This window comes from Euleptes europaea, chromosome 7, assembly GCF_029931775.1.
Source record: "Euleptes europaea isolate rEulEur1 chromosome 7, rEulEur1.hap1, whole genome shotgun sequence".
Taxonomy (NCBI): Eukaryota; Metazoa; Chordata; class Lepidosauria; order Squamata; family Sphaerodactylidae; genus Euleptes; species Euleptes europaea.
The window spans coordinates 46322046-46335694 of record NC_079318.1 but is presented as its reverse complement, the minus strand read 5'-3'; the positions used below and the strand labels follow the sequence as shown (position 1 = coordinate 46335694).

Here is a 13649-nt window from a genome sequence, read left to right as displayed (position 1 = left end):
TTTTGTTTACCTTAAATTCCTTCAGCACATAACTAGCATTTTCAATTTGCAACCGAAAAAGGATGCCAATGTCTTATCAAGAACTGTACATCAGCTGCAGATTTCATTCTTTAAGATCATTAATATTAAATCATACTCTGTCCTTTCTGAATTCCCTTTTCAACAAATTGATGGGCAGCAGCTTTTTCATGCATGACAGCATACTTTTTAAAGGGTTTTGGTCTGTCAAAAGCCACATCAACTTGAGCTACAAGGAGGCATGATTCCCTCTCACAAAAAGGATGTATTAGCTCTTCCTTAACTCATGAAGCTATTATCCCAGACAGTTCACAGTATACTAGCAGCCTAGTCAAATACTTCTATCTGCAAACATACACGGTCAGAACTGAACACCTACCATTCTTTTTTTTTAATAATTTTTTATTATTTTCTCATTTTATACATCATTTCCCCATAAGACTTAACAATATAAGATTAAATCTGTAAAAATTTCTAATCTAAAAAATAACAAAGCATAAATGACTTCCCCTCACTCTCTTCTGTCCATAATTAAATTGTATATACTTTTGCTAACAGTTTAATCCCCCTACTCAATTGCTTTATAAGTATTTTATATCTAAGTGATATGCCTGTAATCCTCTTTATATTTTCATATACCAAATAAATGTGAGGAATTAAATCAAAGAGTAACCGTTAGGTTAACCCATCAAGAAATATTTTTCTCAATAAATTCTCCACACCTCCCACTCCCCCTTTAAACACCTATTTCAACAAATACAAATAAGCAGTAAAGATCAGTTTCCATTATTTAGCTATCCCTTAATATGACAAATAAAAAAAATTAACACAAAAGAACAAAAAAGGATTAGAAATTAATTCTATCTTATAACATTTCTCCCTTTCTCCCTCCTACTATTCTGAATACACAGTCATCTGCTGTTCATTTTAGCTTGGTCATGGGTATTTTCTTCTACCCAAAATGGGTGTACAACTATTACTCAGATGGTTGTGCGGTGAAGTACTGTCCTTCTGATTTTGAGCTTAAGGGAATTACAGAGGAACTTGAGATTTCTCAAAATGAAGGTGAAGCAGCCTGAATTTCTATCCTGTATCATTTTATCACAGCTTGACAGATGTATGTTCATGATAACTGAGGCATCAAAGCCAATAAAATGTTCAAGATGAGCTCAAATTTTACGAGTTTCTTCTCACACATAAATTAGATTGTTTACCTTCAATATCCTGGTTGTCTACAAAAGGTGCTGGTCCCCATATTCTAACAGTGCCATCATCAGAAGCGCTGGCCATCATGGATGGAATCTGCAGGTTCCAGCTCACGCAGTTGACTGTTCGCGTGTGCCCTGTCAGCTCTGCAATTGGCAGCTCACTACGTTTGTGCCAAATATATACTTTGTGATCTAAGACAGACAGATTTGAAGAAACATGAGAGCCATCCTAAAATTTAGATTTATCTATAGACAATGTATGATATGGCACTGATCCAGGCATTCACTATTCTCACATTAAAATTCCATTCACATCAGAAAACTGTTTCAGAGAGGTTTGCTGAATGGTACATCCAACAGCTTTAAGAAGTTTATTTCTTCCCCTTAGGAATGCCATATACAAAACTGAAAGCAAGTACTGACCACCTCTTCAAGATGAAGATATGTATAGGTAGCTGGAACATATTTAAACAGGCTCTTGTATGTTCCAAATAAGAATTGTTTGGATGCTACATTCTCCACCAAGACCTCTAGATAAATACATTGAAACTATGATTAAGCCCTGGGCTAATGCACTTCTCTCCTCTCCTCCTGGCCGACCCTATACATGGTATGTGGACCCCCCAGAACAGAAGGTCCTGAAGTTACTTGAATGGGGATCCCTTCCAAGCCTGGATATTGAAACCTTTTTTTCTAGCGGTTTTACTATCCAGGGCGATACGAAATCTTGTGTTCAAAACATCTGTGGGATCTCTTCTCCTTTCCATGCACAATACAGAATAGAGGGAGGAAAGGGGAGGAAGTAGACAAGTCAGGGTATAGTGTGGATCTCACCATATGAAGAGGAAAGTGAGGAGGGAATGTAACATCCAAATAGGTCCATAGTTGCCATTATTAAGTATGTCATCCTACCAAAGTAATTTCTACCCATCTATAGCAGTGACAACAAAACTATCCATTTCAAAGGCTTGAAATGAGACTGATTTACACTCTATTTTCTTTTAAGTATATGAGTACAGCTGTGTTAGCGCTGTTACAGGGTAATTGTGCCAAAAATGTGCATCCATCTGAATATTAATTTCACAATATGGGCAACACTGTGCCATCATTGTTCCTTTCACTGCACAAGCATCAACACTGATCACAGCACCCATCTGAACAGCAGATCACCCAGGACTGACTGCATGTCAGGCATGCAACTTTCTGTGTTACTGAAAAACCACCGGTCACAGTGATTGGCGAAAAGTGAGATTTTTGCTAAATACTAAACACCCTACAGTGATTTAAAAAAATATTTATTCTTACTCAGACAAGGGCAGCTACCTGAAAAACTTCCAAGATATCCTTTTAGTCAGCATTCTCTCTCAAAACTTCTGACAATGAATTATGATCTAAAATATTAAAACCAGCTCCCAAAGTATTCAAAACCTAATCTCCCAACCCTTATCAAGCATGCTATGACCAGCTTCCTAGAATCATTTGGTCGAGAAACGACTTTCTGTCTAGATCAGCTCAAAGTCAATTTTTTAAACGTTTCCACAACATTGAACGTGCATCGAACACCCCTGCTTGTATGTGCTTTTGTAATCTCCCAGTATAAGTATTCTCTCTGTGTAGCTTCAAGTCACTGCAGTATTCACCTTCAGGCCGCAACATTCAGCACTTACTCTCAAAGACGAGGCCGCTTTGTGTGCTACTTTATGTCCACATACACGGAGTCAGAAGTCAACTTTCTCCCCAGGGCAGACGACCCTTTAATGTTTGGGGCTGGTAGGTGAAATGCCTACCTAGCTGAGAACATACCTTTACATTTAAGAGGTTATGACATTTAAATCTGTTACTTTTTTGTACATAGAGACTTTTTCACAGCAGCCACATTTGCAACAATTCAGTGCAAAGAGGCAAGAGCCTCAGGCAGTCCGAATCTAAATAAGGTGCCATCAGCTTCAACTACAGCTGGGTAGTTTTTAGACACTGAAAATGAAAAAAATAAAAAGCTGTTCTAAGTTGACCTGGATAAATTAATCTTTACATTCATGTCAAACAAACAGTAGGCTGTAACTAAGTGACCTGTCCACACTGCCCTGTGGCATACAAATAAACTGACACACCAAGAGCCAATAGAGTTGGACAGTTGGGCTGGAAACTGTTTGGAAGGATAAGGGGTTAAGGCATGCATGAGAACCGACATAGCTATTTATAACCGGCAATGCGTTGAAGACACAAGACAGCTACAAAAGTGTAATTACAGGCAAAGAAACAACTTTGCTTTTAGATAGTTTATTTGGAGAGTCCAGCAACAAGATTACCTTCCTGCTCAGACCAAAACCTGCTTTGCCTGAAGCTTCTGTGAGCTACAGTCATTCGGTTGCTTACTCTGTATTAATCACTGTTATCATTATCAATACAGAGCAAGTCATCATTCTTATTGCCTAGAAAAGCTGCTGAACAAGCCACTCAATGCAACTGAGGCAATGCTAGAAGAAGGCTGTGTTTATTCCAGATCACTCACCGTCAGCCCTAAGTATGCAACATGCAAATAACCCAAAGGGTACAGGAATGCTAGATCTGTTACAGGATATGAGACTGGTTTCTCTCATCGTAATTAACTATGCTTGAGATGACAGAACCCATCTGGAATGACACGACCACACCTACCTTTGGAAAAAAAACAAATCTATTCCAAATAAAGGCTGTTACTCACCAGAGTCACTTGACCAAAAGTATCCCTGTACACCACTTGTCCTACCACAACTAAGCTATTGCTATGAACAGAATCACACATGCTACTTACTGCCCACCCCATTCTGTGATCAAGCTTATTTTACTGTGAGCAATTCATTATTTTTAATAGCATTGCTATAGGGAACAGTCACTTCTATAATTAAAATATGGGAATGGCAGGACTTACAACAACATTTACTAATGTAGGAAGTATATGCTTGAAATGTGTATGTACACACACACACAGTCAATTTTTTAAAAAAATGTTACCTTCACTGCCACTAGCGATGAAGTCTTCATTATGGCCTCCAAAACATGAGTGAATCGTGTAAAACCCTTGTGTAACACCTTGGTACTTTCTCACTAAAACTCTGTCTTGCAAATCCCATAAATGAACTCCCTGAGAACAAAGAGCATGATAGAGATTAACAACATTCCCGGTAGCCTGCCCATAATTAAATCCCACCACACAATGGAACACCAAAAGGAAAATGATAAAAAGTGAACAGAAAGAAAAATAAGTCTGTTAATTTTAGGTGTCTTGATGGCTCAAACAGGCAGGTGTAGTGAAAGTCCCTCCTTCACATATGGCTTTAGAGCAGCATGTTGCTTTAACCTCATCAGCCCTATAGGCTACAAACAGGCTGGGAGAGGCTGGCTTCATCCTTTGCCATATCTGCAGCAACCCACCCCCACACTGGGTTTGTAGGCCCCAAGAGAACGGAACAGGGCCAGCTGAAGTCTTCTCTCTCTTGCTGTGACAAGAGAGAAAGCAAGCATAGCGAGAGATCACTTATTTGCATGCCAGAAATTATAACATGATTGCCACATGTCCTTCTCCCTCAAACGAGCAATATCTCCTCCCCCTTTTAAAAATCTGCCCACTTACCTGAGTTGCTACATTTAACAATGCTAACCGGCCATTTTTTGAAATAGTGAAAGACATAATTGGATGATCTTCTTGTACTCTGAAAATAAAACACACAGCTCAGAGTCAGTATTACTTTTGATTCAAGTTAATATTTCCATACAATTCTTTGTCTGCTGTTATCACCGTTTATTATTTCACTGCACCATTATTACCATGACCTCACAGATACAAAAGCTCTAATTATGTCTGCCCCACCAGTCATACTGGTAGAGCTATGTCCTTTTCGGACTGTTTTTGGAAAAGCCCATTTAGAACTGGCATATGAATTACAAGAATGGAATTAAGTCATTAACACAGAACAAATGCTTTCCCAAGCTATACGGTGATATTCATTTATCTAACACAACATCAGTCATACAGCTTTAGGAAAAGGTAGTTACATGTTCCTGTCGGTAAGGTCCTCAAAGTTATAACCCCGGATTCGCTGGTGTGTATCTGATGCCAGCACAGTCTTCCCATCACTCAAGCACCACAGGCATTGCACTCTCACTCCTTCCCAGGAGTCCAGGAGATTGCCGTCTAAGTCCTAGACAGGAAATGTAGACAGTGAAGGAATCAGAAAAGCTGGTCACCGAGAACAAGAAAAAAAGAGCTGTGTTTTGGCGCATGATCAGTTACCAGCGCAGAAGGATGTGTACACGGTGAAGAAAAAATAATGCTGAGAAATAAAAAAACCTGCACAACACAACAAAGTTCATAAGGACTTAATGGCGTCTAATGGGGAGTAACGTTCACTTATTGGCTGGGCACATCGTCTTAGGAACATGAACATCTTTGGAAAAGCCATTTATAGAAAATTTGAAGTATTAAAAATTAATCCTCTTTGATAAACACTATAGAAAATTTGAAGTATTAAAAATTAATTCTCTTTAATAAACGCTAATATAGAAGAACTTTAAATGTAGGATTCTGTAACTTGTCACCTCTAGGGAAGATGTTCATAGAGAAAATCGTTATAAAGGGTAGTCTAGTACAGACTACACTCTTCCTTATGGACAGCTGAGAAGAATCATGTAAGAAAAGGAGCACTTACACACTGGTAGAACTGTCCACGCTGCCCTCCTGTGACAAAACGTTTTCCATCTGGATTCCAGGCCACACTTGTTAAACTGTCTTCATGAGACTGGCTCATCTTTGTCCTCAGCTCTCCTGTCTGTAATAATGGATAAAGGTATCACTGAGAGGTGGAATACATGAATATGTGAGCATGTCTGTTCTGATATCCACATTTTACGGGCAGGGTGTTAAAACCCAAACAGGTAAAACACAGTTTAACAGACACGTAGAAGAAAGAAGATTAACAGCACCAACCTAATCAGAGTTACGCCCTTTTAAGGCCACTGAAGTCAATGTACTGTAAATATATCCAATTGTGAATAAAGAAGCCCAAAGTGGATTTGCCCCTTCATATTTTGTCAATAACTTAGAGACTAAACTATACTATGTCACATTTCTGATTTAGGTTTTTTTTTTAAAAAGCTTATAAGGAACAATTAAGATGGTTTCTTTCAAGTGTTATATGCTGAATCAAAAGTGCTGGAATCCCGAGAAAAGGAATTGGTTATAGCTTGGGTGTAATGTGGCAGCAGATGACATGTACAAAAATGATATAAACAAGACTAACAACGTTGACTGTTAGCACTGAATGTAACTAGTGACAATATTTCCATTCTACTTGTAATGAAAGAACAGCAAAAGAAGCTCCAGGCTGTTGTCAAGCTTGTATCTCTGTACTACGCACAGAACACAGCATCCAATTCCACTTCATAAATACCCCAAACCCCAATTATACTTTCTATGATTCTACTAACGAATAGGATAATATTAACTTTTGCATCAACACTCCTTACTTGCACATTCCAGAGCCAAAGCTCAGAGCAGTCATCTGGGCCACAGGCAACCAGGTAGTTGTCATCCGGACTCCAAGCAATGTAGGAAACGCCATATGCATGGCCTTCCAATGTCTTGAGTAATTTTAGCTGGTGTGTATCCTACAAAAAAGAAAATACTGTAATTGAGTATTTCTGGCCACTTGGTTTGGAAAGTCTTTCAAGAAGTTACCTTTAAAGCCTAATTTATCTCCTCTTCCTCCTCCTCTCCAAGCAGTTTAACTGAGCAACGCATAAAGGATTAGAATTTAGAAAAATCCTTGTTTTTAGGTCCACTTTGCCGTAAAGTAGGCACACACACATTTACTTTCTGCCTCCTTGATAGAATACAGTTTTTTAAAAAAGCTATAGCTTGGCAAACAATGAACAAGAAAGCAAGTGGTAAGCAATCAGAGACTACTTCCTTATTTGTACAGAGAACATGTCCTTATTCAAACTCAGTCATCATGAAAAACAAGATGCTCAGATGTAGACAGAAGCAGCATAATCTTAAAAAGGCATCAGTGGCCAAAAAAAGAAAACTCAGTGGAACTAAGGACAAGAACTGACAAATTTAAGCACCTAAAACCTGAAATAACAAGGATTCTAAGGTTTCAACGTAATTATAAGGGAACAAAAGCTTTTTAGAAACAAGATATTATTTAAACTGCTTTGAGGGAGCACTGGGAAGTTTCAAGTTGTTATAGTAGTATTCACACCAGAATGATCCATTATCAGAAGCATGCTTGCAGAACAGACCTTTCCTGCCTGCCCTCTACTGCCTCCTGGGCTCTTCAAGAAGTGACTTCTAGAATTCTGGGGACCTCTCCCTTGGCAAAGGGAATCAGCAAAAATCACATACCCACTTGTGCATGCAGTGATACCATTTTGTCATGGAAGACTTTGATCCCATCTGATATTTATGAAAACTAAATGGTTCTCCAGCACACAATTTAACTATTCCCAGCACACTATTTAAACCACAGTCTTGCTTCAACTGGCAAACTGTAAACCTGGTCAACGCATTTGTAGTGGCAATAAGACTTTATCTATAAACAAACTGGAGAATAAGAACTATATACAAAAACTTCACTTACTAACAGTTCTGAAAATTCCCATTCCAAAGACAGTAGAAATAGCTACCCCCCACCCCAGATTCTCAGTCCTTCATCAGTCCCGGATAAAGGGTTGGGGGTGGAAATACTCATCCAGGAGTCTCTTTCAGGGCCCTCCCTGCTCCAAAGATCTCCAGTATTGATTGTGTTGGCCTGGTGTGAGATGCTGAAGAGAGTTTGGCTATCTGGCTGGTGTACTGACCGCCTAGCGCACCAACAGATACCCTGTTGGGCCTTCTAGAAGTGGTGTCAAGTGGGGCCTTGGAGTTACCCAGGCTAATAATCCTGGGGGACTTCACCATCCATGCCGATACGGCTGCTTCTTTGCAGGCTACAGGCCTAGTGAGGCACTGGGACTCTCTCAGATTGTATCAGAACCCACACACCAATCAGGCCACACACTGGATTTGATCTTTGGCATGGGGGTGAATATAGATCTGATCTGTTGACAGAGTGCCTGGGTCAGATCACTAGGCCCGAAGGCCCGCCTGGGTTTGCCAGCCCCTCCCTGCATAGGTGGTGAGTTGATTTATGCTCGCCTGCAGAGACTGATAGACCCAATTGGGTTCCAAAACACTCTGCGGGATCTGAGGCCTCATTAGATGTGCTGGTAGAGGACTGGCATAGCCGTCTCTCTGAAGCCATCAATGAGATTGCTCTTCTTTACCCCTGCTCCAAACTAGCTCCACGGTATACCTTGGAGCTACAAAGGAGGAAATGGGAGCTTAGACAGCTAGAACGAATTTGGAGGAAAACTTGTGACGAAGCTGCAAGAACATCCTATAGGACGTTTATGAAATCGTATGAGATGGCGGTGAAGGCCGTAAAAAAGGAATTTTATGCAGCCTCCATTGCTTCCACTAGCTCTCGCCTGGCACAATTATTTAAAATAATCAGATCACTGACTTCCCTCACAAGAAGTCCCAAAATTGTAATGATTCGGCAATCAACTGTGAGGCTTTTGCGAGCTATTTTGTAGATAAAATTTTGTCGGTCTGCCAGGACCTCCCCTCCAATATTGATACAGTGACCTGCCTGGAGGCCCCTGGGCCGTCTTTGGGTCCTGTTTTGGACCAATTCAGCTGACTCTCTCAGCCCAATGTAAACAGGATTTTGGCTGCTGTGAAGCCTACCACTTGCCCTCTGGACCTGTGTCGTCATGGCTGGTGAAAGCCAGTGGTGATGGTATACAGGCCCCTAGTGGACATTATTAATTTGTCCCTGAGTTCAGAGGAAAAAAGCACACACCCAGGATAACTTGCTCATGTGAAATGTTTGTTTTGTATCATGCATCTGAGGAAGTGAGGTCTGACTCATGGAAGCTTATGCTGAAATAACTTGCTTTGCCTTAAAGTGCCACCTTGTTTTATTTTGCTACAACATACTAACATGGTTACTCTTTTAAACATACCATTACAAAGTGGAAGGAAATTCCTTCCCAAGTATAGGGGCCACATATATCCTTCTGATTTTTTAAAGTTACAAAGGACTGCCTCAACAAGGTATCTCCCATTTAAACAGACTTTAATTCTATTGTAAGCCTCTGGATGAGATCAAATCGAGCAGTTGCTCAAACAAAGTTGAACTAGAAAGCATGACACAGTCACACAATGGACAGAAGTAAAAATGCCACCAGACATCTAGGATAGCATGTAGCACAATCAACATTACAGCTGAATGACTGATTTGCTTAATTTTATGCTTTACACAGGCATTTTACATACTTACTGGATCAACCTGCCATATAATAACAGTTGTGTCCTTTGATCCTGTTGCTAGTTTAGTGCCATCATTGGAGAACTTACAGAACCACACTTCATTACAATGTTCTGTAAGTATCTGTTGTGTGTAACATGGGAACTGTTTCCTGACAAACAGAAAGAAATACAAAACAAATTATGCAATATAATCACAGTTCTTCTACTTGAGCTAGTACAGACAGCTAAACTGAACATAAACATTGGCCACAGTACCATCAAGCAAGTCATCTTGAATGTCATCTAGAAAGGGAGAGTAAAAATGTACAAATATACTACACCTCACTTCTCTATATCTTCATTTATTCAAGCTGTCACATTTGTTCTCACTTGTACATGTGAATTATCCTAAATATTTGTCAGGATCCAAAGAATACTGCAAATAGTTCCATGTCCCCAGGAGCCTTATGAGTATGATGTTCTCCAATGACAACCTGCTTTATCTGCTTAAAATAGGTCTTTACATCTTGGCCATTGAAAATATGAAAAACAACACGCCTCCAACTTTGACCAGACTAGGGTAATAACAAGCTGAAATGTTGTACAACAGTTCATCATAAAGTTTCTTTGTGCTGAACTGATGATAGCATCTGTTACCCTGCCATTTGTACTCTACTGCATGATTTTTATGCCATTGTTTCTGTAATATTGTTACTGTAAACTACTTCAAGCATTTTTATAGAATGCAGCTAGCAACATCTAAAAATTAAGCATTTATCTTATATGACTTCATGTTTGTGTTTTAGTGCTTGAGGAAAGAAATTCTCAATTACATATAAATAAGAATGTCAATTAAAAACATTGTGATGCCTTCCACATACAAGTTACAGTTCTAGGCAATACCTTGCATTCTTATATTGAGAACTAACCAAAATTTTGTTGAAATTAGATTTTTTATCTTAACTGTGTAAAGAACTGCAATCTTCTTTTGTCATAAGTTTCAATATCAGTACTGAATTACACTCAAGAAGTCCGAATCAATAAAAGCAGATTCTGGAATTGGAAAAATGTCCAAACTAGTTTGGACCAATCTTGCAAGTTGTAAGTCTGGATGAATAGCACCCAGCATTAATGTAGAACAAGACCAATAGGATTCATTCTCAACTGCCAGAGACAGAATAGGTCATGAATAAGGAAACGTTCTACAATAAATTCTCTTACTAAAAGAATTAAAAACCCAGGGTTTTTCCCAAGTCATTAATGGAATATGAAGGATGAAGATCCTTAGAGGTTAACAGCATCTGAGGTAAGCAACTGATGGATGAAGACAGATGTGGAAGGTCAGGGATGTGAACTGCAGCATGAAAGGGATTAAAGGAATGAGAAACATTTCAGGTTCTGAGGTGTCAGACAATTTAAGTGACTACATAAAATACCGCTCAGTTTCCCAGAAAGTTTCTGGAATTCCTCACCTGTTTGATGATAATTTTGGAGTAAGATTCAAGTGCGGACTCAACAGAAATCATGGTTTGCAACTATGTGAACAAGTCTTGAAGGTGCTTCAGACTTGCTCATGCAAATCTGCTCCCTCCAGCTCCCCTCATGCACAGTAATATAATTATGTTTTGCCCCAAAACAGAAGCTGTTACATCTCAACTGGGAAAACTACAGTTAGCACTTATGCTGTAAATCAGGATTCCAGAAATTTGATTATGGCTGCCAGCTACAGTTTGCCGATATGGATGGGACAGCAAACTATAATTTGGTACACAAATAGTACTAACTTATCTTAAAGGTAAAGGTCCCCTGTGCAAGCACCGGGTCATTACTGACCCAAGGGGTGACGTCACATCCTGACATTTACTAGGCAGACTTTGTTTGTGGGGTGGTTTGCCATTGCCTTTCCCCAGTCATCTTCCCTTTATCCCCAGCAAGCTGGGTACTCATTTTACTGACCTCGGAAGGATGGAAGGCTGAGTCAACCTTGAGCCGGCTACCTGAAACCAACTTCTGTTGGGATCGAACTCAGGTCATGAGCAGAGCTTGGACTGCAGTACTGCAGCTTACCACTCTGCGCCACGGGGCTCTTCAAGTGGACAGAAAAAGAGCAGCGGGGTACCAGGTTTGTGCAGACAAGACTGAAGCTCCTCAAACATTTGTAGCAGCAAACCATGACTGCTGTGGCATCTAAACCATGCCTATATCCATGTATGCTAAACCTACTTTCACCAACTGCTGGTCATTCAAACTTAAAAATACGTGACTCCTCCACAAAGGAGTAAATATGCTTTAAGAAACATTGTTGCACTTAAAGACACTGCTGCTGTCCTTAAAAAACAAAGTGGCTCTCTTACCTACTACAAACATGGTCTATAAGCAGCGATACAGAATCTAGACTGTTATCTAGTTTGGTATTGTGATAGAGGCACCGGTCTCGTTGTAGCTCCACAGCTTGACGCAGCAGATTCTGCAGACGCCTTGGGGGGAGCATCACTGATGGTGGTAGGTAAGCTTCAATAAATTAAGAAAGTAATTTCAGTGCAATTAGTAATTGTTCAACTCAATAATTCAATACTTTACTTGGGATGTCATTAAAAGGCAAGGCTTTTCAATACCTATTCCCTCACCAAACTACATCGATTCTAATTTATGCTAACTAATAAGCTTGGGTAATTAAGATCTTCTTACAGGATCCTGAATTCTTCATTTTTACCAAGAGAAGGACACAAACATTTAATGCCAACTCATTCTTGTGGAAATGTCCAGTTGCCACCAATTTTGCCCCCAAGGAGTTCCAAGCCAGTAGCAAAGACAGTGCCACTGGCATTCTGCTGGTGTGTGCCTCCGACACAAGGAGTCTTCAGCGGGAGGAACAGCCTCACAGGATACATGAACACATCGAGCTGCCTTATACTAGTCTGTGGTACAGACAATAACCCCACATGTTCACTGAACACGCGGGGGCCCAAACATGCTGCCCCTGCCCCACCTCCACGTGATCTCCCGGTTGTCTTCAGGGTGTGACAGCATGGAACAAGTGGCCATGCATACACACACCCCTCCCTGCAATCAGTGACACTGCTTTCTGAATGTTGCTGATCATGGGGAGAGTTTGCTCAGCCACTTCATCTGTGGGGTCGCCCCTGAGGAAGACCAGGTGATCGCATCGAGATAGGGCCAGCACACCCTTACCTGCTCTCCCTTCCCATGCATTCAGTGAACATGTGGGGCTATGGTCTGTACCAGGCTACTGAGACCAATCATCATTCTCAGGCTCAAGGTCTTTCACATCATCGACTACCTAATCCTACTTGCTGGAGATAGAACCTGGGACCTTCTACATGCAAAGCAGAGCTACCACTGATGGGCAGCCCCCTCCCCCTGAATCAAATCAAGTTACATGGAAGCAAAAACAACTAACAGCAGATAGACAGTTGCACCGTGTCTGCATAAGGTACTACTAGTGACCATTATCCAGAATTATGCTGCCACTGTTACAGAAAATACATATATAATTCTCAATTAGTCTCTTCAGAGTGGGATGTCCCGGAGATTCAGACAGGCAATGGAAAGTAAAGGTTTTCTTACTCTGGAGTTTGTCCAAAAGCTTAGATCTGGAAGTTGTTCCTTTTCCTTCCCATTCTGCTTTTGCCCGCAGGTCTTCTGCATGACTACACATCAGATATCTGCACAGTGAAATGAAATACATACTTGAAATGTTTTAGAACTATAGATCTTTCCAAAGTTTGAACAGACAGATTCCATAGTCTTCTCATTGACACAATGACGGGATCAGTGCAGAACCTCCAGTTTTAAACACAGTAAGTCTAAACCTCCAACTTTATCATTTAATACTGGAATGTCAGCTTACTCCAGTATACACCAGTCTCCTCTTTAAAAATATCCTCCAAGGTCCTGCTCCAGATGCTCCTGCCTTCTATGGTTGGACAGATGGCAACCAAAATCCTTTTTGTAGCCTACCTGTGGTACTTCCTTTCCCAAGATATGTGAGTAGAGCTAAATTTTTCCTAATCCTAATTCCCTGACCTGGATGGATCAGGCTAGCCTGATCTCAGAAGCTGTGTCAG

General features: G+C 40.4%; 1 protein-coding gene across 2 annotated transcripts in view; it reads right to left on the bottom strand.

Moving 5' to 3' along the window:
* The window catches only part of WDR26 (WD repeat domain 26), a 36508-nt gene that overhangs the window by 1771 nt on the left and 21088 nt on the right, over positions 1-13649 (bottom strand). The window contains exons 5-13 of one of the 2 annotated variants that reach the window (XM_056852739.1): positions 13150-13247; positions 11916-12072; positions 9593-9731; positions 6732-6872; positions 5915-6034; positions 5262-5407; positions 4840-4918; positions 4221-4350; positions 1233-1418 (exon numbers count right to left, since the gene is read on the bottom strand). In XM_056852739.1, coding sequence (XP_056708717.1) covers positions 1233-1418; positions 4221-4350; positions 4840-4918; positions 5262-5407; positions 5915-6034; positions 6732-6872; positions 9593-9731; positions 11916-12072; positions 13150-13247 — 1196 coding nt within the window. Of the gene's footprint in view, positions 1-1232; positions 1419-2929; positions 3201-4220; positions 4351-4839; positions 4919-5261; positions 5408-5914; positions 6035-6731; positions 6873-9592; positions 9732-11915; positions 12073-13149; positions 13248-13649 lie in introns of those variants that run through there. The other variant, XM_056852737.1, reaches the window with a different exon arrangement.